The sequence below is a fragment of the Suricata suricatta genome, chromosome X, assembly GCF_006229205.1.
Source record: "Suricata suricatta isolate VVHF042 chromosome X, meerkat_22Aug2017_6uvM2_HiC, whole genome shotgun sequence".
NCBI lineage: Eukaryota > Metazoa > Chordata > Mammalia > Carnivora > Herpestidae > Suricata > Suricata suricatta.
In genome coordinates, this window is record NC_043717.1 from 8,756,882 (window position 1) to 8,780,177 (window position 23,296).

At 48.3% G+C, this 23,296-nt stretch overlaps 1 protein-coding gene and 1 long non-coding RNA gene across 4 annotated transcripts in view; one reads left to right on the forward strand and one right to left on the reverse strand.

The window, feature by feature from the left end:
* LOC115284233 overlaps positions 1 to 3,462 on the reverse strand; it is an 80,261-nt gene extending 76,799 nt beyond the window's left edge. For all 3 annotated transcript variants that reach the window (XR_003905140.1, XR_003905142.1, XR_003905141.1), the window contains exon 1: positions 3,105 to 3,462. This is a non-coding gene — a long non-coding RNA (uncharacterized LOC115284233). The remainder of the gene's footprint in view (positions 1 to 3,104) is intronic.
* A 6,583-nt stretch (positions 3,463 to 10,045) lies between these two features.
* TMSB4X (thymosin beta 4 X-linked) lies at positions 10,046 to 12,128 on the forward strand. Its single transcript, XM_029930890.1, has 3 exons — positions 10,046 to 10,153; positions 11,186 to 11,299; positions 11,693 to 12,128. Exons 2-3 carry the CDS (start codon positions 11,200 to 11,202, stop codon positions 11,725 to 11,727), a joined length of 135 nt encoding a protein of 44 aa, XP_029786750.1. The 5' UTR covers positions 10,046 to 10,153; positions 11,186 to 11,199; the 3' UTR covers positions 11,728 to 12,128.
* The last annotated feature ends 11,168 nt before the right edge of the window (positions 12,129 to 23,296 follow it).

Consider the following 23,296-nt stretch of genomic DNA (forward strand, 5'->3'; position numbering starts at 1 on the left):
GAAGAGTTTCTGCGGTATCTGAAATCTCACCTTACATGCTGCCCCTGCTTAAGGGAGGAAAATGCAAATAAAATGCTGTAGGAGAAAACATCAGCCATCACATCAAATGGTCCGTCTGACTAGCCAGTGACCTGGTGCACGTTACACCTTGGGGCCCCAGTGTCTTCTCTGCAGGATGGGGTGTTCACTTTACCTATCCACCCAGGTCGCTTGGGGCAATAGAAGGGACACAGGACAGTGTCTGGCTCCGGATGACCCTTGTGGTTATTCTGAACCACGGAGCCCCCTTACAGTTCAGCCTGCATCCCCCAGCAGGGCAGGTAAAGAATAGACCTTCCTCCACTACAGAAGATTCTCAGCATTCACTAGGTGCCTGGCTAGCTGAAGACCCTTTGGCACTATAAACCCTGCAGGAGGGGACTGGCAGAAGGGCAGCCCCCAACGTGCCAGCCTGTCCTTTGAGATGGAATCCTGCCATGCTCAGCAAGCTGGATGCGAACGAACGGTGCCCATGAGCCCATTTTCTAGAGTTGAATAAAACCTTCACGGGCCTACTTTGTGAAAATACGTCTTCCGTGTTTCTTTCTTTTTTCTTTTCTTTCTTTTTTATTAAAATTTTCTCCTTTGGAAGCTGGGTACACTCTGAATCCCTTGGTGTTGCTCCAGTGACATCTAAGCCACTGGTCAGTGGAGACATCCCTGACGTGGTTTCTCGGGTAACTTTCGCAGACTCGTGCTTGTACGTGGTGGGGAGAGTAATTTGCCTTCACTGAGTTTACAGTTAATCCCACCGGTACCGAGTGCTATGGTCTAAATATTTGTATCTCCCCAAACTTGCTATGTTGAAATCGTCACCTCCATGGTGATGGCATCAGGAAGTGGCCTTCAAGAGGTGACAAGGTCATGAGGGTAGAGCCTTCCCGAATGGGATTAGTGCCCTCTTTTATAAGAGGCCCTGTAGAGCTTCCTCACCCTTCCACTGCGACTGACTGGGAAGAGGGCCCTCACCCGATCGTGCTGGCGCCCCGGTGTCACACATCCAGCCTCCAGCACTATGAGAATCAATGCCTATTGTTTGTAAGCCCCCCAGTCTGTGGGATTTCATTGTAGCAGCCTGAATGAACCAACACCCTCGGCTAGGAGCTCCTTGTGCAAACAGCTGACACGGCCACGCCATTTTAGGAACAGATGCAGTAAAGAGCATGCCGCAGAAACTAATAGCTTCACAGTGGAAAAACCTGCAGAGGAGCAATCGAAGCGAACACCACTAATCGTGGCACAGACCAACGTCCTGTGCCTCCCGATTCGAGACACCAGAAAGGTCTCAGCATCCCTCCTTGTAGCATTCCTGCCAACAAGGCAAAGCCCAAATCCAATCACGAGGAAACACCAGACAAACCTAAATCAAGGGAAATTCCACAGAATTGTTGTAAGGACATTATCAGGCCAATAGGCCACATTCGAAAAAGATTTGTAGATTAGATCGCAGTTCTATAACGATGGGAAATTTCCTGGTACTGATAATTGTGTTGGAGAATGTCCTTGTTTTTCGTAAATGCGCACCGAGTATCTGGGAGCAAAAAGGTGTTATATCGTGGCTTGCTCTTGAGGTTTAGAAGATACATAGAGAGAGAGAGAGAATGATAAAGCAAATGTGGCAAAGTATTAACACTGATGCATCGGGGTGCGGGGTAGACGGGAATTCTTCACTGTGTGTTCGCAACTTTGCTGTAAGCCACCTCGTTACCATAAACCATCAGGCATAGTCCAGGGGGCTCACCAGGAATAACAAAGACCCTGCAAGCACTTGGGAAACACCAAGCGTTTAGAATCTGGCGCCAGGGGGACCAAGGCCAGCCACATTAGCATGCAAGGCCAGATCCGGGGCTTCTAGCTCCAAAAGTGAGGCATTTACGCAAAAAGAGCCTGAGAGAGAGTACAAAACACACTATTCACATATTAAAATGCCTCCTCCTGGTCCACACTAAAATTGTGTCCCTGTCTATAAATAGAAAACTAGAAAGAGTTAAGTCCAAACATGTGCTTTCTCTTTCGGCCGAGGATGACTAGTAGTTAAGATAAAGGGGGGCGGGGGGAGGCTTATGTCGGGGACGTCATTTTCGTGAAGGGGTCACTGTAGGTGTTTGGAAGCCAAGCACACAGGTTCAAGTCTGAGAAATGGATTCTTGGATGACAAAACTAACCAAACGCACGGCCATCACTGCCGCTGCCACGGCCACAAGGGAATCCGGAGCACTACTGTTTACTTAGCGTCGGGAGCACTCCCAGTCCCAATAAATCATCCCGGGGTCAGCACCACCACTGTCACATGCCCGGCTTTCAGAACCCACTGCATTTGGCTCCTTTTCCTCCAACATATATAACCTGCTTCCTGAAGTACTGGGGCTCCTGCGCCTAAAATCAGGCCTCCGGGGGCCCACAGCGGAAAGTAAGGCGTTTTGCTTTCTGGCCTCGGCTCTGCTAATCAGCTCAATGCCAGTGGGCAGGTCGCTTCCCCTCTCTGTGCTGGCTTCCATCCTCTGCAAAATCCCGATGCCAATCCCTCATCCCTGTATCGGTCCTAAGGCTGCTTTAAGGAGAAAATGACACAAAAGATGAAAAAAATGCATTGACAAAGCTCACCCACGCCAGATAAATGTGACTTGTATTACGTGAGCAATTACCGGAGCCCAAAATGTAAGGTGACACTTATAAGCTGGGTTTTCTTCCAACTGTTGTCCAGTTTACTGGCTGCTCTGAGCTCGGGCCTCAGCCCATGTGAGTAAGTTGCTGGAGTGACCTAGAATCTAGCCACACCGCGATCTCTTCCATTCTGTCTAAGAAATTCTGTGGGTGACTTTTTCAGGCTCGAGAGAGACCCCTCCCTTAGATAGGCTAGGGTCCACAGACATCCAAGAGAGCCTTGAAGAGAATCTAGGGAGCCCATGAACTTAGAAAGGAAAAACATTACATCTTTTCCATGAACTTCTCACTAAGCGTTAGCATGTCCTTTCAGTGTACCTACAGGCACGTCTCGCAGCACGGGCTGCTGTAACAAAATACCACGGACTGAGCGGCTTAAACAGCACACATGTATTTCTCACCATTCTGGAGGCTGGGACGTCCAAGGTCAAGGTGCAGGCACTTTTAGTTCCCGGTGAGAACCTGTTTCTCGTTCGGCGTAGGGACGGCTGCCTTCCTTCAAACGTTCAGCCTGTCTCGGCAAGGAAGGTCTGTAGCTTTAGCGGTGGCGGTCACTGTCTCAACAACAGACACCTCCGATATTTTTATATCTGTTAACATTTTGCAGATATCTACACACTCCTCAAGATTTTGAATATATGCCAGACACAAACTGTGTCGTCGGATGCATAAAGCAGCATGCCTATTGCTACATCACAATGTTTAGACTCCTTTCGGTAACTGTATGGAAATATAATTGTTTTCATTCTTGATCTGAGGTTTTTCTTTTCTTAAGTGTATTTATTTGTTCTGAGAGAGAGAGAGAGGAAGCAGGAGAGGGGCAAAGAGAAAGGGCGACAGCCCTTGATCTGAAATAAAACTCTGTGCTGACCACATGACCTGAGCTGAAGTCGGACATTTAACCGGCTGAACCATCCAGGCGCCCCCTCGGTTTTTCTTATTTTACCCATTTTCATGATTTTGAGAAAAGGTCTGTGGGCTTCATCAAATCAGTGTGGCACAAAAAGAGTTAAGAACCAGACTCTCACTCCACCCCCATCTCCCCTCCCATTTCCTCATAACCAGACACTGGGCTGTGAGGAAATGGAACTATGATTTACTTTTCTTTCTTCTCCTTTTTCTCTCTCTCCACCCCCTCCCTGCTTTCTTAATCGAGGTAAAAATTCACATCACATAAAATTTCCAGTTTTAAAGTGAACAATTCGGCGGCATTCCAGACATCCACCGTGTTGTGCATCCGCCCCCCTCTGTCAAGTTCCCAAGCGTTTTCATCACCCTAAAATGAAACCTGGTACCTATTCAGCAGTCATTCCCCTTGGCTCCCTCCCCTCAGCCCTTGGCAACCTCTAATCTCTTTCTCTCTCTATGGATTTGTCTCTCTTCTGGATGTTTCAGGTAAATGGAATCAGACAACACGCGGTCTTCTGTGTCTGGCTTCTTTCACTTTCAAGGTCCTTCCCCGTGGTAGCCCGCCAGGGCCTACAGGTGTAGACGGGGCTCAGCTGTCGGCTGTGAAGGGCGTCGCCATGGACAAGAAGACAAGTATTTGTCTGAGTACATGGTTTGGATGGAATCTATTCGCACAAGCGAGTTTTGGTAACTGTAGTGTATATGAGTCTCCATTGTCCGTATCGTCTTTACCAACTCAGACAGTTGAGTCCTGGCTATAAATTGCACAGGAAAAACCTGGAACTCTTGGGGCGCCTGGGTGGCTTGGGCGGTGAAGCACCTCGGTTCAGGTCATGATCTCACTGACCCTACGTAGCCTGCTTGGGACTCTCTCTCTCCCTCTATCTCTGTCCCTATGCAGCTCATACACGTGCGCGCTCTCTCAGAATAAATAAACTTTAACAACAACAACCACCTTGACCTCAAGCATCTTTTCCTGGTGCTTCCATCTGCCCTGTGTTTGGCCTTTGTGTGAGAAAATGGCCTCCTCCTTTTCTTGGTTTGTTGCAAATTCTATCTGTGGAATTCTTCCTCAGGGAAGCCTCCCGTGAGTGAAGGCCTCAGAGAAAATTGGAGAAGTGGGCAGAGAGGCTGCCAAAGGCTTGCTCCTTCATTGGCCTTGGAACCTGCCTGGCAGTTCTCACGTGAAAGTAAGTGAAGAGTTGCTGGCATCCCTCGGGCAGAAACAAAGAGCCAGGCAGCAAGGAATGGAAGAGAACTGGGGTTCGCACCCGGCGAAGGCCTTGGAGAAGTGTGGTGGTCACCAGCTGCCAGGGCAACTCACTCAGGTTGAGGCTTAGCAGAGGGTGCAGAGGCCGAACCGTCCTGTGCCCGCAGTCAGACTTTTTCACGCTGGGGCAGCATAGGTGGGAAGGATCAGAGAGGGCATTGTAGGCCGAGAAAGGGGCACAGGAGAAAATGGGCCCGTTCCTGGGTCCCGGGAAAAGCCAGGGCACCAGGGGCCCACAGAGAATGAGAACAAGACTGGCTTCGTAACTTGGGGACATGGTGCAAAATGAAAGCATGGGGCTCTGTGTTCAAAATTAATGATTTCAAGATGGCGGCAGGAGAGCATGCTGGGAAATAGTCTGGGACAGCTGAGGTGGATCTTGGCCTGTGTAAAGGAGCCTCTCAAATGTAGTGCCCACCATGCTTCATTTTCCTCACCAAAAAGCCACTAGCCGCCTTCTGCCGGTGGTGTAGGAGATACATTCAATTTAAAAAGCTTTGATGTCTGCAGAAGCAGCACGTTAAAATATTGGAACAGTTGTTACTTGCTAATGATAATTCTGCTTCACAGCGGAATAAAAGGTTTATCATTTTTAACACAGAAGGCCACCAGGAGTGTGCGGCATCTCCCCTTCCAATATATTATTTGACCTGCTAATTTTTTGGAACCATTGTAACACGGATGACCGCTGGGAAAAATGTTAAAGTCGAGCAAGGCTGTCAGAAAGTGTCAACGCTCAAGATTAGAATTCCCTTTATTGCGAGGCAGAACAGGCTGGATTTCTGTAATGAAAGCATTTGAAAATTGCAGCGGGCAACTTTTTAACTGATATGCGATGGGACCACAATATCTGTGTTTCACAGTTTTAAAGATGGAAAACTTGGATGGTTTATCACTATGGGGTCCAACTCAACCCTTATCTGGCCTAGAAAACAAAGCCTAAGGGCCTTAGGATTCCAGAAGGGCGTAGTGGTTAAATGAAGCAGCTTCTGCACCAAGTCATCGGGAGTCCGAACCGTGCCTCTGGCTTTCACTGGGTGGTTTTGGGTAAATCATTTCATCTCCCTGGGACTCCCTCATGTGCAAAATGAGGAACGGCATAGTGTCTCTATCATAGGGTTGTGTAAGGATTTAGGGAAGTTGCGCACGGAGGGCTCCGCTGTATATGGTGAGCACTCAAAAAATGTTATCATTATGGTCACGACTACTGTTATGAGTATTGTTCTTATTTACGATGCTGCTGCTGCTGCTGCTGCTGGTTGAATCTGGCCGCTGCCTGCTTCTCAACGTTATTTCCTGTTCCTTTGTCTCACTCTGCGCAAGTCCCGGCCAAACTCAGCTACTTACCGCCCCCTGCGTATACTTGAAGGTTCTCTGCCTTCTTTTGGTGGCCCTTGCTGTGCATTGACTGAGTAACCACTTGGAGGGGATGTTGTAGAGGCGAATTCAAGCCGCAGAAGGGAACTGGGTTGAATGAAATCCCCTTTAAAGTTCCCTTTGGCTGTAAGATTCCATCAGATCCACAAAGCGAACAGGAAAGATATGGGCGGCACGTTTGACATTCTCGAGTGTTCTTCGACTCTCCTCTGTTTGCCTCCTCCACTCATTTTTAGCACACTAGCCAGGGAGAACTCCTGATCCATCACACTGAGCACAAGGCAGAGCTGTGGCAGGTGGGGGCCTAGAGAAACACTAGAGTCAGGTGGAGATGGTCCCGATGGGGGGGGGCAGAGATGTTGTGGACAGACCCCCGGTGCTTGATCCCAAGCGAGTCACTTGGATTCTCTGAGCTTCAGTTTTTCAGTAGTAAATTGCAGGTGTTAGTGTGCACGGCAGATGGTGAGAGGTGAACTAGATACGGTATATACGGATAGTCCACTCAATACCCCCTCCCTGTCATTGGGGAGGGGGGCCGGGGCTGGGGCTGTAACCGGACTTAGATGGACAGATGGAGATTGTGGGGTCACAGGGGAAAGTGGGCTGCAGGCAGGTGGGGCAGATGGCAAGAGGCCCTGGAACCCGGACCAAGGGACCCTGGGCCTGAGAAAGCAAAGGGCGAGGAGCTTTCCTGCTGTCACTTTCTTCTGTTCCTTCTCCTCTTCTGGCCAGTGCTCTGCACTGAATGTAATGGGTTAAGAACACTAGGACCGATTTTACATGAACCCAGACTGTTTCTCCAGCTTCGAAAACAGCTACAAGCCTGTCCCAGGCCTACCCTGGAAAGGAAAATGAAACTCAGTGCGCTCTGACACCTCTTCCTGGTTCCACGGGGCATGGGCTTTGGAGGTGGGCCACCGTGCAATGCAGGGTGTCTCGGCACATTTTTCACAGAGCGCTATGCCCCGTGAGCTGAGGAAGGCCTGGCCAGCACCAGGTGGGTGTTTGCTACTGGAGAGCCCTGAGCTGGCGGGGGGAGGGGGTGGGTGCCCTGAAGCTCTGTGGCCACTCAGAGCCGCCATCTTTTCAAACGGGATGGAAACCCCCCACCTCCATGCTGGCTGAGCCCAGCACATGCTAACCCGCTTAAAATGGCAGCTTCGGTGAGGCGGGAATTATCCAGGACATCTGAAACAGGAACGCTGAGAGGTCTGAATTATCGAGGAAGAAAGCAAGGCCAGAGCCACAGGTTCAAAGTTGGGCCCAGCCGGGTTCAAGGACCTTCCTCACTGAAGTATGTCAGTTCAATGCCAATGCCATGACTGTTCACTGAGCAGCTGTTCTCTGCCAGGCATTGTGGGAAACAGGGCCGCCTGCCCCCTCACACGCTTCCTGATGAGTCTCAGGCACAGACTTGGGAGAGGGGGGTGAAGACTTTTATTAACCCCCTCAGCACAGACAATAGACAGTGGCTACCGGCTGAGTGATCCTAACAGTGGATCTCTAACCTCAGTTTCCCCATCTGTGAGCCTCTCCCCCAGGACAGGCAGCAGGCAGGAAAGGCAGAAGCAAGTGTAAAGCGCGTCTGACGATGCCTGACTCCTACCGGGCATCAACCGAGGGGAGATGCGATTTTTTATTTGCTGTAAAACTAGCACGAGATCTCATTTTTCCCGGTCCTTTATGAAAACATCGAAAACTTGCAATTCCAAACACTGAACATGAATTTATTTTTTTCCTCCACTTTCCATCCTCGATGATCATATCAGTATGAAGCACTTCCTAAGCCTTTAGGCCTCCCAATGACCCCGTGAGGTACGGACAACCTCCATGATCCCATTTTACAGACAGGAAAACGCAAGCACAGAAAAATCAATTCACATGGCCAGGGTCACACAACTCTGAAGCCGATTCCTTCAGTTCGAGTTTCCCTTCATCTGCCTCCCCCTCTCTTTCCGTTCTCTCCCCTTCCTTTCTGTCTGTCAATATCTAAACAACGGAAGGCTCCCTGCTACCAAACTAGAAAAATTCTCCAGGCGGTTCCAAATTTCCACTCCTCCGTCTCTTCTGGACACATTGCTCTGTCAGGCCTAACCCTTTGTAAGGAAAAGGCCTTGGGGAGAAGGACTGGGCGGGTAGTGGCAGTCCTTTGTACCGAAAGACATGGCAGCAGCGAGGGAGGGGGTGTGGAGGAGGGGAGGGGGTGGGAAGAAGTGACTTTTGACAGCAGCTGTGTGAGGCAAAATGGAATCCCGGAACCTACAGAAATGGTCTCCTTATCTGAAACGGGCCCCAAATTCACCCTGCCTGATCTTTTCCGAGCTCCCACAATGGAGGGGACCCTTGGGCCGGTCACCCAGGGTAGGGGCCAGGGGGAGGTGGAATCAGAGAGCGGTCAGAATGGCAGCCACCCATCAGAGCATGAACTGGGGAGCCAGACAGGCAGTCACCTGCCCCGGCCCCCCTCCTCCCGCTTTTCCCCCCACCCCCACCCCCACTCCCACCCCAGGAAGAAGGAAGTCAAGTGGATAAAGAAATGGGGAAGTCTGAGCTGCTCCAGCAGTGGCTTTTAAGGGCCCATATAACACTTGACTTTAATCCCCAGGAGACAAAAGCCACTGCCATAAACATGATTAAGTTAGTAAGGGGTTTCTGGAAATATTTCCTCAGGATGCAGAAAGGGATAAAAAGTATCATGCATACTGTTTTGCCTCCCAAAATAATCTCTGGTGAGGTCTTTTCCAACCTGATGGTCTTGTTCCTTTCACTTGCCATTCGCCGGCACAGGGCATGGTGTTTGTACCTAATTTCAGCAGCATGGGGGTCACCGGCCCGCAAGCAAGGTGCCATTTTGAAAACTGCCCTTCTCGGCCGAAATCTCCCATTTCCGGAGGTAATTTAGAAGTGCGCTTCAAAAAATATCTTGGGCTGGAAAGGCTCTCTCCAAAACAGAATGCGATTTTCAAATGGAATCTTTCGGTTTTAGAAATGATGGGATTGCAGTCTTTGGCACTGGGTCTCCTTAGCTATCCCTTTTATTTATAGGAAAATAAGGAACAGGAAAGTAAAAGAACTTCCTTATTGTCAGGCAGCAAGTCAATAGCAGAGCTTGAACTTGACTTATTTTTCTAAGGGGGGGTCGTTGTACCCTATAAAATAGGGATACATTAACCTCCAAGCGGCAAATATTCCGGTTATTCGAGTCGATCGCTCACAAAAATGATAGCGATGAAAAAATACGCATGTTACAGTAAGGAACCTTTAACACAAAATCCCTGAAGGGTGCTTTACCTCCCACCCAATTCGAGGAGAAGCCGGGCGAGGAGACAAAGAGGGCCGGGGTGGGGCGCAGGGCCTCGGCTGGTCCGAAAGCTGAGTCACAGGAATCGCACCCCTGCAGTGGGCGAGGCCCTCCGGGGCGGCCACCGCACCCTCGCTGGGGGATGTCCGCGCCACACAAAGCCAGCTTCGCTGTAAAGGAATGCCTGGCCCCCCACTAGGTACCACCCAGACCCTTGGTTAACGTGCCCCGGTCCCCAAGAGCAGCTTTCCGCGGCTGTTGCAAAAATCCATTATGATAAAATAGACACGGAGAGGGAAAATGCATTCTGCGGGAAGTGCTGGGGGGAGGCGGGGGCTCCGGCTCGTTTTAATTGTCCGCCGTCGTCGCGGTTAGGGTGCATTGGTGCACACGGGGAGGGGGCCCCCCAAACGCCAGGCAGGTCCCCGGGCGCCGTTGCGGAGCCGGGGCGCGAAGGGGTTAAGCGGCCCGGCCGGTGACATCACCTCATTTGCATAGGAGCGCGCATATAGCGGCGCGCGCCGCGTCCCTCCCGGCATTCGGTGGCGGCCACTGCGCAGATCGGACTTCGCTCGTTCGTGCACCTCGCTCCGGTGAGCCCCGGGGCCCCAGCCTCCTGCCCTCCGTCCTTTCCCCGCCCGGCACTCGCCTTCCTACGGAGGCGTCCCTGCAGCCCCAGCCCAAGCGGTCCTCGCGGGGAAGCCTGCCTTGGGGGGCTTGGGGCGGGGGGTGCCAGACCCTTCCAGAAGCTAGGGAACGGGGTCGGGACCTCGCGATTTAGAAAACAAAACCCTCCCCAAACCGGACCTTCGGCCTTGCAGCTCCGAGGGAACATTTTTTTTTCTCCCCCGCCCGGGGCATTCTACGTTACCCCTCGGGGGCTGATGAATCGGGAACAGAAAAATCCTTTGTTCCAACTCACACCCACCCGAGCCCGGAGCTTCGACAATTACGTTTTTCTTGTAGCCTCCGGTGGCTTCTTGGGCTCTTATCTGTCCAGAGGGAGGTGGCTGGGCTCCACCGTGCGATGGAAAAAAAAAGGGGGGGACAGCCCTTATTGTGGGGGCTGCCCAGGTACCCCTGGGTGCAGATCGGGACGGGTGGACGGGGTGTAGGGCAGCTGTGTGCAGCCGGCGGCACTGTCGCGCGCCTGCGAGAAAGCCGAAGGGCGGTGGTCGGAGCGCCGGCTGCAGCTGCCGCCTTTGTGAGCCGAGAAGAAAGCCCGGGCGCGCATCCCGTGCAGCCCGGGATTCATTTTCACTGGATCCCGACTTGAAATGGCTTCACTATTTACCCCCCTTTTAACCAGCCTTTTGTTTTTAAACGTTGCAATTAACCACCTACGGAGGTCAATTTCATCATTCTGAAAGATTCGCCCCCTAACGGGAGAGCGTATCTTGCCAGTTTGGTCCCCCCGAATTTGGAAATAATGAAGCGGGGCGGGCGGGGGGTGTTCTTTTGTGTGTAGAAAGAGGAAGAGCTTTAGCCTTCAATGAAAGCGGAAGGAGGCAGAGGTGGGGTTTCAGGCAGGAGATGCGAGGGCAAAAGCGCATTTCTGAGCCGGGAGAGCCAAGGGTGGGTCGCCCGCGCGATCTCACCCCCCCTTCTTGGCTTTGTATATGCAGCTTCCTCTGCAACCATGTCTGACAAACCCGATATGGCTGAGATTGAGAAATTCGATAAGTCGAAATTGAAGAAGACAGAAACGCAAGAGAAAAATCCGCTGCCTTCAAAAGAAAGTAAGTCTCTCCCCACCCCCCACCTTAAGAAAAGGCTGGGCGGGGAGGATGGGAGGGGCTGGAAGGACCGGGAGGGGGGCGGAGGGGGGCGGGGGAGGACGGGGGAGGAGCTGACAGTTCATGATGAATGTGGCCTGGAAAGGTTAAGTAAAAATTGTTTTGCAGCCAACAAGTAAGGCTTTAATAATTTAATAATGGGATGTTTAATATATCATATGAATATTCAATATTATTTTATTCCATTCTTATCTGTTAAGTATCATGATGAAATGCCTTGATACTTGGGATATGGGAAGAGACCGTAAAAGAAAGTACGATCATCATACACTAGGCTGTACTTGGCCCCCCTAATGAGCGTCCTCCATCTTTCTCTCTTTTTCTTTCCTGTCACAGCGATTGAACAGGAGAAGCAAGCAGGCGAATCGTAATGAGGCGTGCGCCGCCGATATGCACTGTACATTCCACAAGCATTGCCTTCTTATTTTACTTCTTTTAGCTGTTTAACTTTGTAAGATGCAAAGAGGTTGGATCAAGTTTAAATGACTGTGCTGCCCCTTTTCACATCAAAGAATCGAGAACTACTGACAAGCGAAGGCGCCCGCCTCTCCCATTGGCCTGTCTGGCTGGCAGCGAAGGAAAAGAACTTGCATGTTGGTGAAGGAAGAGAAGCTGGCACAACAGAAAGATCTAGAGTAAATCCAAGTTGGTCCAAGGTGTCCTGCAGGCTGTAAAATGCAGTTTAATCAGAGTGCCATTTTTTTGTTCAAATGATTTTAATTATTGGAATGCACAATTTTTTTAATATGCAAATAAAAAGTTTTAAAACCTGGCTGGTGTGACATGTCTGGTGTCAGCAAGGAGCGGCTTATTCATAGATGAACCCTTTGCCAGAGGGCAGAGAGAGGTTTTGCTGGGGGACAATTAGTAACAAACATAACGGGTTGTTTGGGGTAAAATCAGAGCCGACATAGAAATGAATTTCATCCGGGTGTGTGAAAAACCTCTTGCGTGCCAGGTGGCGGAAAAGTTATTTCTTTAGGCTGCTTGAATTCCTAGCCTGAGTTGCACAAAAACATAAAAATATATTTGCCGTTCTTGGCTTTCATAGGGTTTAAGCCAACCCCGAGTTTATTGCATTAATGGAGGTGGTGATAATGCGCAGCACGACCGTCGCAGGTGTCAAAGTGAACTTGGCTATTTAGCCAAAATGACCAGCATTGACACGAAGAGGATTTAAGCAGTTCGGTCATAAGGAACTGCTTTATAAAAGAATTAAAAGTGCTTCCTTGTCTAATGGCTGCCTTCCATGTTCAAAATTGCTTTTATAAAATTTATGATTAATGCATATAATTTTGAAATTGAGTCCTCAGTTTGAAAATAAGAGGCCCTCTGAAGGATGAGGTCTATGTTACATTTAAGGTTCGTAGGATTTAATTGGTTCATCTCGAGGGTTTGCCTTTCTCGAGGCTGTTAACTTCTACCAAGTACCTGTTTAAACTGGTGGGGAACAATCCTTGGTTGGGGACATTTATGTACAGAAAAAGGGAAATGAAGTATCAGGATTTTTTCTTTTAAGTAAAAGGGATGTCTTTCTCCAACATCCCTAACAGATTCCTCCGGTCTGTAAGGACGGTGCAAATACTCAAAAATCATACCAACATTCTTAAGTGGCAGCAGTATTTACGGATGCCGGTGCACCCAGTATGTCAGCAAAGCTAAGATCTGGATGCAAATATCCAGGAAGTTCAAATCCCCCCTCCCCCCCCAAGACTGAAGAAAATGCCCCTTCTGAAGGAGAGGGTGGAGGGCAGATTGTTGATCAGTATTAGACCGGTTGATTTCATTTCCTTTGCTCAACACTTATTTTGAGAAATGCACAGGAAACCATTTACCTGTGGTTTAGACTATCAACCAGACCATCAGCTAGAAGCTGCAAAACCCGAATGCCACGGTCTGCTCATCTGGAAGGAGAGACAGGCAGGGAGCACAAAGATCTGGGAGCTCTCTCAAGATGGAGCCGGCCCTCCAGCCCCGCATTTTCTTTTCCTCCTGCAAGGAAGGGTGTGGGCAAAATGAAAATGCCCAAGGCACAAAGAGAGACCAATCCCGCGTGCGTTTTGGCCGTATCCGGGTTTTAAACAATGCGTAGATGAAATGAGATTTTCGGGTATGACCACTGCGTTCTCCAGTTCAAAGTAAAAAATGAGCATTAAGGAGAAAGGGATGATTCGTGACAGGAGAGAGAAGATCTTCCTCTGCTGGAGGAAAAAAAAAACGTAAAAATGAAAAATCTGGCCACGATTGAGTTTTGGCGGCACGGTGTGTGGGATGGGGAAATTTAGAAGCTTCACGTATCACCCTGGGTATGGGAGTGGGGGAGAGGCTACATTTTTTTTTTTTTTTTTAGTTGATGAGTGCATTCTTTTTTCTTCCCAAGAGAGGATCTTCCCAGAAGAGCCTGGGGTATTTGTGACTCCTTATGGGACTGTATACTGTTATTAGGTGCTTGGAACAGACTGTCTTTTTCACAGACTTGAAGACTGAGGGCCCCGTTAGAATGAGGGACTGCTCTAATCGAAGGAGGCCATAGCCACCGCGCCCTTGACCCTCTCTCTTCCCCCAGGAGGAAACAGGCCACGTGGCTTGTATAAGAGCCTAGGGTCACACAGTCCGGTCCGGGGCTTCTGCATGTTTTCAATTGATCCGGACGAATCAAGCAAAAATAGAGGAAGTAAAAAGAGACTGACCAAAAGACTCTGGGGACAGAGCCTTATTCATTTCTAAACCTCACAAATTCCTCAACCATCCCAGCCACATTTCTTAGGCTTCCAATGCATGGGATTTTAGAGCTGCCTTATTCTTTCAGGAGAAAAGCACAGCTTTTGGGCTTGTCTGCAAGGATTGAATGTGCGTTGAGGACGGTGGGGGGTGGGGGGAGGGGAGGCTTGCAAAGCCTTAAACGCGAGGAGCCCTCTCTTCTCTCCCAAGTCTCTTCGTCCCTGACCGTCCCTGCATTGTCTGCACACACTTGTGGGTTAAAATTGTCTCCTTCCAATGCGCTAGGAAGATCTATTCATTTCCTGAAAGAAGCATCTAACTGCTCCAGACATAAAAGTAAAATAATTTTCTATCCTCTCTGAAGGTGTGGGGCCAATTTTGTGCTTACTAGAAAGAACAGGACATTTTGGAAACGGCATTATGGCAAACACACACACACACACACACACACACACACCCCAAAACAAACAAAAAACCCCACCCCAAACTTGAGCCTCTCTTAGTTCAAGATTATAAATCGCAAACATTATTTCATAAGGTTGCAGGCTCCTTAGCTCTTGACTTTCCCTAGTAGGGTTCACGGAGCTAGCAAGAGAATAAGAAAAAAACCCGCCCAGCACCCCCCCTCCATATTTCTCACTTCTAAGAGCGCCTTACGGTGCAATCCAAGAGAATCAAACACACGGATTTGAAGTTCAACTATATTTTATTTAAATGTAACGAGAAGAGTCTAGATTACAAATGGAAGACACAGATGTGCAATGCAGAAGAAAATAAGAAAGCAAATATGTTTCTGTGGGTTCAGTTTACCTGGCTTATACTCTCCCTGGATATGTGTACGATAGCTTCTCATCTCTCTAGTGGTACTGTTGTGCTGTCCTTACTGTCCCTAGTCTTGGCTTCTTTTTTTTTTAATGTCTTATTTATTTTTGATACAGAGACAGACAGAGCATGAGAGGGGGAGGGTCAGAGAGAGAAGGAGACACAGAACCAGAAGCAGGTTCCAGGCTCTGAGCTAGCTGTCAGCACAGAGCCTGACGCGGGGCTCGAACCCACGAACATGAGATCTGACCTGAGCCGAACTCGGAGGCTTAACCGACTGAGCCACCCAGGCGCCCCTAGTCTTGGCTTCTGAGACTTGCGTGCGGGTACACGTGCGCCCTATGTTCGTACTCCTATGGTTTTCCTTCTGTGTCCAATGAGGCCTCACCTAGTAATGGGCACGTCTTAGGGCTTCAATATACATTTTTCTTCACTTAATTGATGTAGACATCATGTAACATGATTGTTTCGGGGTACCTTTGAATATGGGAATATCATATTAAATAGCATAATTTTGGATGTGTATATATTTTTTGTAAACTTATTATGAAGTGGTGCTTTAATCATCACACAGATCATAGTAATCACTGTTACCGATAATTAAACAAATGATTGCCAGTGGCCAAATAAAGCCATAACGTAGAAGCAGTCTTACTAATGTCCATGGACTGTTTTTCCTTTTTCTGTGACCGGCTCAGACTAGAATGGCCAGTCAAGCACATTGGCATTGATTCCATATATTAAGCCTCACTACACCTCTCCTTGGCCTCACATATATATTTTTAAAATATATTTCTGGGGGTGCCTGGGTGGCTCAGTCGGTTGAGCATCTGACTTCAGCTCAGGTCATGATCTCATGGTTCATGAGTTCGAGCCCCCCATCGGGCTCTGAGCTGACAGTCCAGAGCCTGGAGTCTGCTTCGGATTCTGTGTTGCCTTCTCTCTCTGCCCCTCCCCTGCTCATGCACTGTCTCTCTCTCAAAAGTAAACATAACCCACAAATAAATAAAATATACTGTTTAATCAATGAGTTTATACAGGGACATTTTCCTTAATATGTATTGCTAATAACCACCCAAGTGTAATGAAAGGAAATTCACAGATTATGTGTAATCTCCACCTTGTGACACTTAAAAATTATTTTACAAATATATTTGAAGGGCTGTGAGCAGCGGCTAATTTGCCACTCTCCTCGGTTGTGCTGAGTTTCAATCAGCACCTAGAGGTACCTACATCTGTTAAGTCCGAGCCCTGGGTCATTAGTTCACCCCTCCAATATTTATTAACAGTCTAGTACATGCCGGGCATTTGTTTATTATTATTATTGTATTTGTCACCAAGATGTTCTTTTCATCTAAATCTGAGTAGAAAATGCTAAGAAATTTTTCTGATTCATTTTTAGGGTGAATGATGAACCCAAGAGCTTTGAGATTTTTAATCTTTTTAAATAAAATATATATGTTTTTTACGAAGTAAACGCTAGACCCAGTCGCATGCTTTGCCCGCCAGGCGCCCTCGGGCTTTGAGTTTTTAAATACATATAAAAAAATATTTTTTTCTTTACTGTGGACATTTTCCCTAAACGTATCGATAATGATTCCATTCAAACCCCTCCCAAAGCTCAGTGGTGAGTGAAATTTGATGGAAACCAACTGATTCTTTGCACTACAATTATTTTATTAGCATAGAAAGATTGGGCATAATAACTCTTGCCTGTTATCTTTTTATTTATTTTATTTTATTATTTTTTTTACATGTTTATTATTTTTGAGAGAGAAAGAGAAAAAACAGAGTGTGAGCAGGGGAGGAGCAGAGAACAAGGGAGACACAGAATTCGAAGCAGGCTCCAGGCTCTGAGCTGTCAGCACAGAGCCCGATGTGGGGCTCAAACTCAGGAACTGTGAGATCATGACCTGATCTGAAGTCAGATGCTTAACCGACTGAGCCACCCAGACACTCCTTTATTTAATTCAATTTAATTTAATTTTAGGGGCACCTGGGTGGCTCAATTCGTTAAGCATCCGGCTTCGGCTCAGGTCATGATCTCACAGTTCATGGGTTCAAGCCCTGTGGCAGGTTCTGTGCTGACAGCTAGCTCAGAGCCTGAAACCTGCTTCACATTCTGTATCTTCCTCTCTCTCTGACCCTCTCTCCTCACGCTGTCACTCTCTGTCTCTCAAAAATAAATAAAAAAACATAAAAAAATTTTTTTAATTAATTTATTTTATTATTTAATTTTATTTTATGTAATCTTTACCCCCAATGTGGGGCTCGAATTCATGACCCTGAGACCCAGTGTTGCAAGCTCTGCTGACTGAGCCAGCCAGCTGCCCCTTGCCTGTTATATTTTGATAATCATTTATGAGGAATGCCCAAGATTCATGAATGGACTGAATGGATATCATTTTAAAATCTTTTTCTAGGATTTTAGGATTCTGATGCTGAATTTCCAGAGCGACACTTATTGCTAAAGGCTTACCCTTCTTTAGTCAGCCTCCTTTCAATAATTCGACGGTAACAGTGTTGGAGGCAGAAAGAGTCCCTTGAATTCTGAACCCTCCCCCTCCCCCAGAGAACATAGCGAGGTCCCGACGCTCAGGATATCTGTCAATAGAGCCCTTCTCTGACTGGCAGCTGGGTCCATTTGTTGAGTAGGAGTCCAGCGCTTTCAGCAGAGAGGCACAAGTTATGCTCATGATCTATTCAAAGCAGTTGGAGCCATATTCCTGTCACATTATTGTCAAACCACAGGAAATTAGGCCTTTTCTCATGCCCACACACAGCTCTGTAGGGGCCTGATATACCCTTTGGCTACACAGAGACTTCACGATAGTGTTTTCCTGATCTAGAAACCAACATAGTTCACAGGATTAAAAAACATATTTACATATAATCTCGAGTGTCATGTAGTTATTTCAATCTAAAGCAATGGCTTGCAAAAAAATCATCATCATCATCATCATCATCATCATCATCATAAAGTAATGGCTTGCATGAAGGGTGGAAAGAATCAGTCTTTGTTGACTCAACAAACATCTATTGAGCACCTACGGAATGCCCGGCCCTTTCCTAGTAGCTGGGAATAGAGAGATGAATCAGACCCGGGCAGACCCGAGAGACTGGAGAGCTATACAGAGCCAGGCGTCTGCTCCTTTGCCCGACATCTATTCACTGAGCTCCCACTTGCGTTGGGTGGTACGGGGGCTGGGAGAGACACTGAACTGGGAAAGGGCTGCCATGCGTGGCTGAGGAGCTTGGAAATCACCCTCGGGCCGTCGGGAGATATCAGAATTAAAATCACTTTGCCCACATGACACCGAGTGCAGACTCTTCCTGTACATAAACAGCCATCTGGAGGGTAGGGCAAAGAGGAAGCTGTTCGGACTTGTTATCGAAAAAGCAGATTATCGGTGTTACGTGAGCCTCGTATGGGAAGGTAATAAATCATACTTTTATTGGTATTTTCTTAGTCTACGCTTCCAGAAGACAGGCGGTAGCAGCTCCACATGATAGAAACATTTCCTGTTCCCTTGCTACCAAGTTTTCTGCTGGTATGGACAGAAGGTTCATGTATTTGAAATGATGAAAATGACATGTTGTGTGTGGGATCGCCGAGATTTGCAGTGCCTTGTACTGGGCTCTACACATTCAAAGCCGGTCTTCAGTCGTGTATGGGCTTCCTGACGGCTGCTGTAACAACGTACCACAAACTCAGTGGCTTAAAACAGCAGAAATTCAGTCCCTCACAGCTCCGTAGGCCAGAAGTCCAACATCAAGGTATGGGCAGCCCACGTCCCCTCCCAAGGCCGTAGGGGACAGCACTTCCTTGCCTCTTCCAGCCTCTGGTGGCTCGGGACAGTCCTGGGCTTGTGGCTGCGTAAATCTGACGTTGGCCTACGTCTTCACATGGCCCGCTCTGGTCTCCCTGTCTTGTCTTCTTCCATCTCTTCTAAGGACACCTGTCATTGGGTTCAGGGCCAATGGTAATCCAGGATGATCTCATCTCAAGATGGTTAACTACATCTGCAAAGACTCCCTTTCCAAATAAGTTCACATCCCCAAGGTACAGGGATTTGACATGGGCAGAGCTTATGGGAGGGGCCGCCATTGAGCCCGTTAGGAATCATGACCAATACGTCTTCTGGTAGAAGCGCTGCGCGGTAATGGTTGGAGCGGTACAGTGGCGAGTGGCACTGTGGGCAGGGACCTTTTACGGAACAAGTGGGTTTTCGGAAGGAGAGAGGATAGCTGTGTGTTTTGCATATTAATCAGAAAGGTACCCCACGCTCTAAGGATCGATATGGAAAACTTTCAGGAGCTGTGGGTGAGTGGAGACAAAGGGGCATAGATAGAAGGGACATCAAAGGTTTGAGGGTCGCTTATGTGGTCATGGTGAGCACAGAGATGTGGCGGTCATAGAAGAAAGCAATTGTGTGGGAACGGGAGTTTTGAAATGTCTTCAAGGTGAGTGAAAACACTGGGGACAATAAGGATATGTACTATTATAAGTAGTTGGAGAGGCCAGTCCTGAAGATTAAAAGGAAATAATAAAGCTAAAAGAATATAAAGTGGATGATTCAAAGAAAGAATTATAATGTATAACCCTCAACGTGGCATTTCAGAAACAATTATTGGGGTGCCTGGGTGGCTCAGTTGGTTGAACGCCTGACTCGATTTTGGCTCAGGTCGCAATCCCAGGGTTGTGGTATCCAGCCCCACCTCGGGCTCCATGCTGAGCATGGAGACTGATTGAGGCTCGCTCTCTCTCCCTCTGGTCCTTCCCCTCTCATTCTGCCCAAATAAATATTCAAAAATAAATTTTAAAAATCGGGGCACCTGGGTGGCTCAGTTGGTTAAGCGTCTGTCTTCTGCTCAGGTCATGATCTCACAGTTTGTGAGTTTGAGCCCCGGAAGGGGCTCTGTGCTGACAGCTCAGAGCTTGGAGCCTGCTTTGGATTCTGGGTCTCCTCTCTCTCTGCTCCTCCCCTGCTCGCAAGCTCTCTCTCTCAAAACTGAATCAACATTAAAAAAACAAATAAAAAATAAAAATAAAAAACAGTTGCTAACTTTGAGCTAAGCTGATGACAGCCCTGTGAATTCATAAATGCAAGCAGGAATTCTCGAAGCCATTCATAGATGCCTAAGGTATTCCCCCAAGATGCCACTGACTTCCGCTGTAAAAGCTCTGTATTGTAACAGGCCTGAATGCACACCTGCGCCAAAAAGAGACTCACTGGTAACTAAATGTTGTGAACCTTCGTCCAATCAGGGCTGCTTTTCTTTTTTTATTTTTTTTTAACATTTATTTATTTTGAGAGACAGAGAGAGAAACACTGTGACTGGGGGCGGGGCAGAGAGAGAGGGAGACCCAGAATCCGAAGCAGGCTCCAGGCTCTGAGCTGTCAGCACAGAGCCTGACGCAGGGCTTGAACCCACAAACCATAATCATGACCTGAGCCGAAGTCAGACGCTTAAGTGACTGAGCCCCCCAGGTGCCCCTGGGCTGCTTTTCTGAAATAGGTCATGAAGCTTCCCAACAGGAGAGACAGGTACCCCAAAGCAGATTTATTGAGGTCCATAACCCATGTTTCAAAGAAGGAGTGCTTCAGATTCAAAACAGGTGAGGTCAATCACATCGAACTCAGACATTAAGACCCATTTATCCTGCCTTATGGGCTACACTGGCCTCTTGGCCATACGCCTTTGAAACAGCTACGATTGGTTTTCTCTCTCCTGTCCCGCAAAGGCTGACGCCTGTGCATGTTGACGTCTGCGAACATTCAGAATTTCTTAGACCCTGGGCTTGACCGAGACCCGATGGGACTTGGCCCCCTGCTGCAGGTGTTTCCAATTAGGGCCTCATTAGGCTTCGAGGGTAGTTAGGGAGTTAGGTCTCCGGACCAGGTGAACAAACCCCGTGGGGGGCTGAGGCTGAGCTAAGGAAGCCGGGCTGAAGGGGACAGCGCTACAGGGACTCTCCGCTCCCCAGCGCTGCCACGCTTGGGCCACACCTTAGAGCGAGGCTTTCCAACCACAGGCCGTGTCCCCTTACTGTCTCCGGAAATCAACGTGGCTGATTCTTGCCAGCATTCAAAACAAACATGTAAAAAAAGCAAACAAGCTAAAACAAATTACTAAAGAGAAACAGAACGGGAATGACCAGACTCTCCTGCGTGGTAAGGGTAGGTGTTGTTTAATCAAACTTCTGTTTCAGTTACTTGTGCGGGAGACCGTGTGTGTTTACCGGCCTGTGATGTAAAACATTTTTTTCAGCGTGAGTCAGAGAGACGCTTATCGAAGACCTCTGTTCCCCAACCTCCTGCCTTCTCGCGGTGTGGTTTCTTTTCTCAATCCGGCCAGCCTTCCTAATCAATCGCTTGGCACTGGTTTGAAACCTTCTCCTTCCATGCCCTGCTGCATACCCCAGTCCTGAATCCACTCCGAGAGCCTGTTTTGCATTCCTTCACCCGGGCTCCCCTGGGCGAACAAACAAAACGATACACTAGTCCATGCAGTTACCGCTGAAGTTGGCACGTGTCTCCGGTCAGCTCGCTTTTAGCTGTGCAACCTTGTGTATGCTTCACAACTTCTCTGAGCTTTGCTTTTCTCCTCTGCAAAGGACAGGAGGGGATGGTCCCAACACAGGGGCTCGGTGCCGTGAGGGTCGAGAGAAATCTGGGCTCCTCGAACATTCTAGGTGCTCAGGAGGTGGTGGCTTTTATAATCAGGACGTTCTCTTACATAACCATGGGATGGTGATCAAGGTCAGGAAATTTCACATCAATCCTAGTTTTACTGGATACAAAGTCCTATTTAGATTTTGCCAGTGGTTCTATTAACGTCTTTTACGGCCGCTTTTTCCCTGCCCACGCTCACATATTGCATTTAGCTGTCCGGTCTCTTTCATCTGAAACAACCCTTCTGTTCTTTGTCTTTCAAGGCATTCACATTTTCGAAGGATACAGACCAGCTGGTGTGTAGAATTTCTCTCGGTTTGGGTTTGTCTGATGTCTTCTCATGGTTAGAATCACCTCATTTTGGGTAGGGATGTCCTGTAAGGATGGCGTGTCCTTCTCGGTGCCCCACATAGGAGGCACGCGATGTCAGCTTGTCCCATTTAATGACCGTAACTGTGATTGCTTGTCGACATCATCGACTTTTCTGGTCTGTAAAACCGTCCTTTTTTCCTTTTCCCTTTGTTACTAATCAGTAACCTGTGTTGGAATCTCCCCTTTTTTAAAAATCTTTATTTATTTTTGACAGAGAGACAGAGTACGAGCAGGGGAGAGAGAGGGAGACACAGAATCTGAAACAGGCTCCAGGTTCCGAGCTGTCAGCACAGAGCCTGACGTGGGGCTAGAACCCTCGAACCACGGGATCATGACCTGAGAGGAAGTCGGACGCTTAACCGACTGAGCCACCCAGGCGCCCCTATGGAGACACCCTTTAAGACTCACATCTCCTGTTGTTCCTCAAACTATCACCAAATAGCTTTGGCATTTATTGGTGATTCTTGCCTGGATCAATTATTTCTGTAGTATCCACAAAGGAGGTGAATTTCCAACTCTATCCTCCCTTCTGATGTGACTTCTCATGTTTGGGTTTGACCTTCTAGTATTAACCAATGCATGCAATCTTGAAAGTTCTGTGCTAGCAACATTAAAAATACAAGCAGCGTCCACATGTGGGCCTGTTGACTAGACTCAACATTGCACAGGGCTATAGTCTAAGGAGCATGTGCACAGGCCCTTTCAAGGTATGAGTGACGCAGGCAGGTCTGTGCCATCATTGCATCCTTAAGAGTCAGCTTTAGGGCCCGTCTGCAACCAGCCTTCTCCCCAGGTATGGCTCTGATCCTAGAGGGGTCCAGACGCCTATGTGTAAGTCCTTTGCCTTCCGTTCAAATCAGGTGTTTAATGTTCCCCCTGATCTACTGAAAATATGATTCAGGATCCGGCAGAGAAAGGGCTTGTTATTAGCTCTGTGTGGCCACAGCAGAGGCTTGAGGGCCGGTAGGTAGGAGCCGATCCTTTGTAGGTTCCTGATGGACAGCAGATGTTTGCATTATCATGGAACACCAAACACGGCTCTGGGCGCAGCTCTGGGCCACTGCACCCCGGAAGAGGGCTTCTGTTCCTTCTCTAAGAGCATTAGATTTGCGCGTTTGACTTCGGTCAGGTGCCTCTGTTTCAACAAACCTTAAACAAACATCACCTGTTCTCCTGGTCAAACACCCTCCCAGTACCAGCGTGGGAGGAATGAAACGTAGGAGAGCGTCAAGAATGTCTGGCCCTCCTCCATGGTCTACCTGGAAGGAATGCCTTCGCCCCAATACCGCTGTTTGCTTATCACTTGTGCCCTCTCCTATCTTGAGTCTTGAGGTCAGTGTTGAAACAG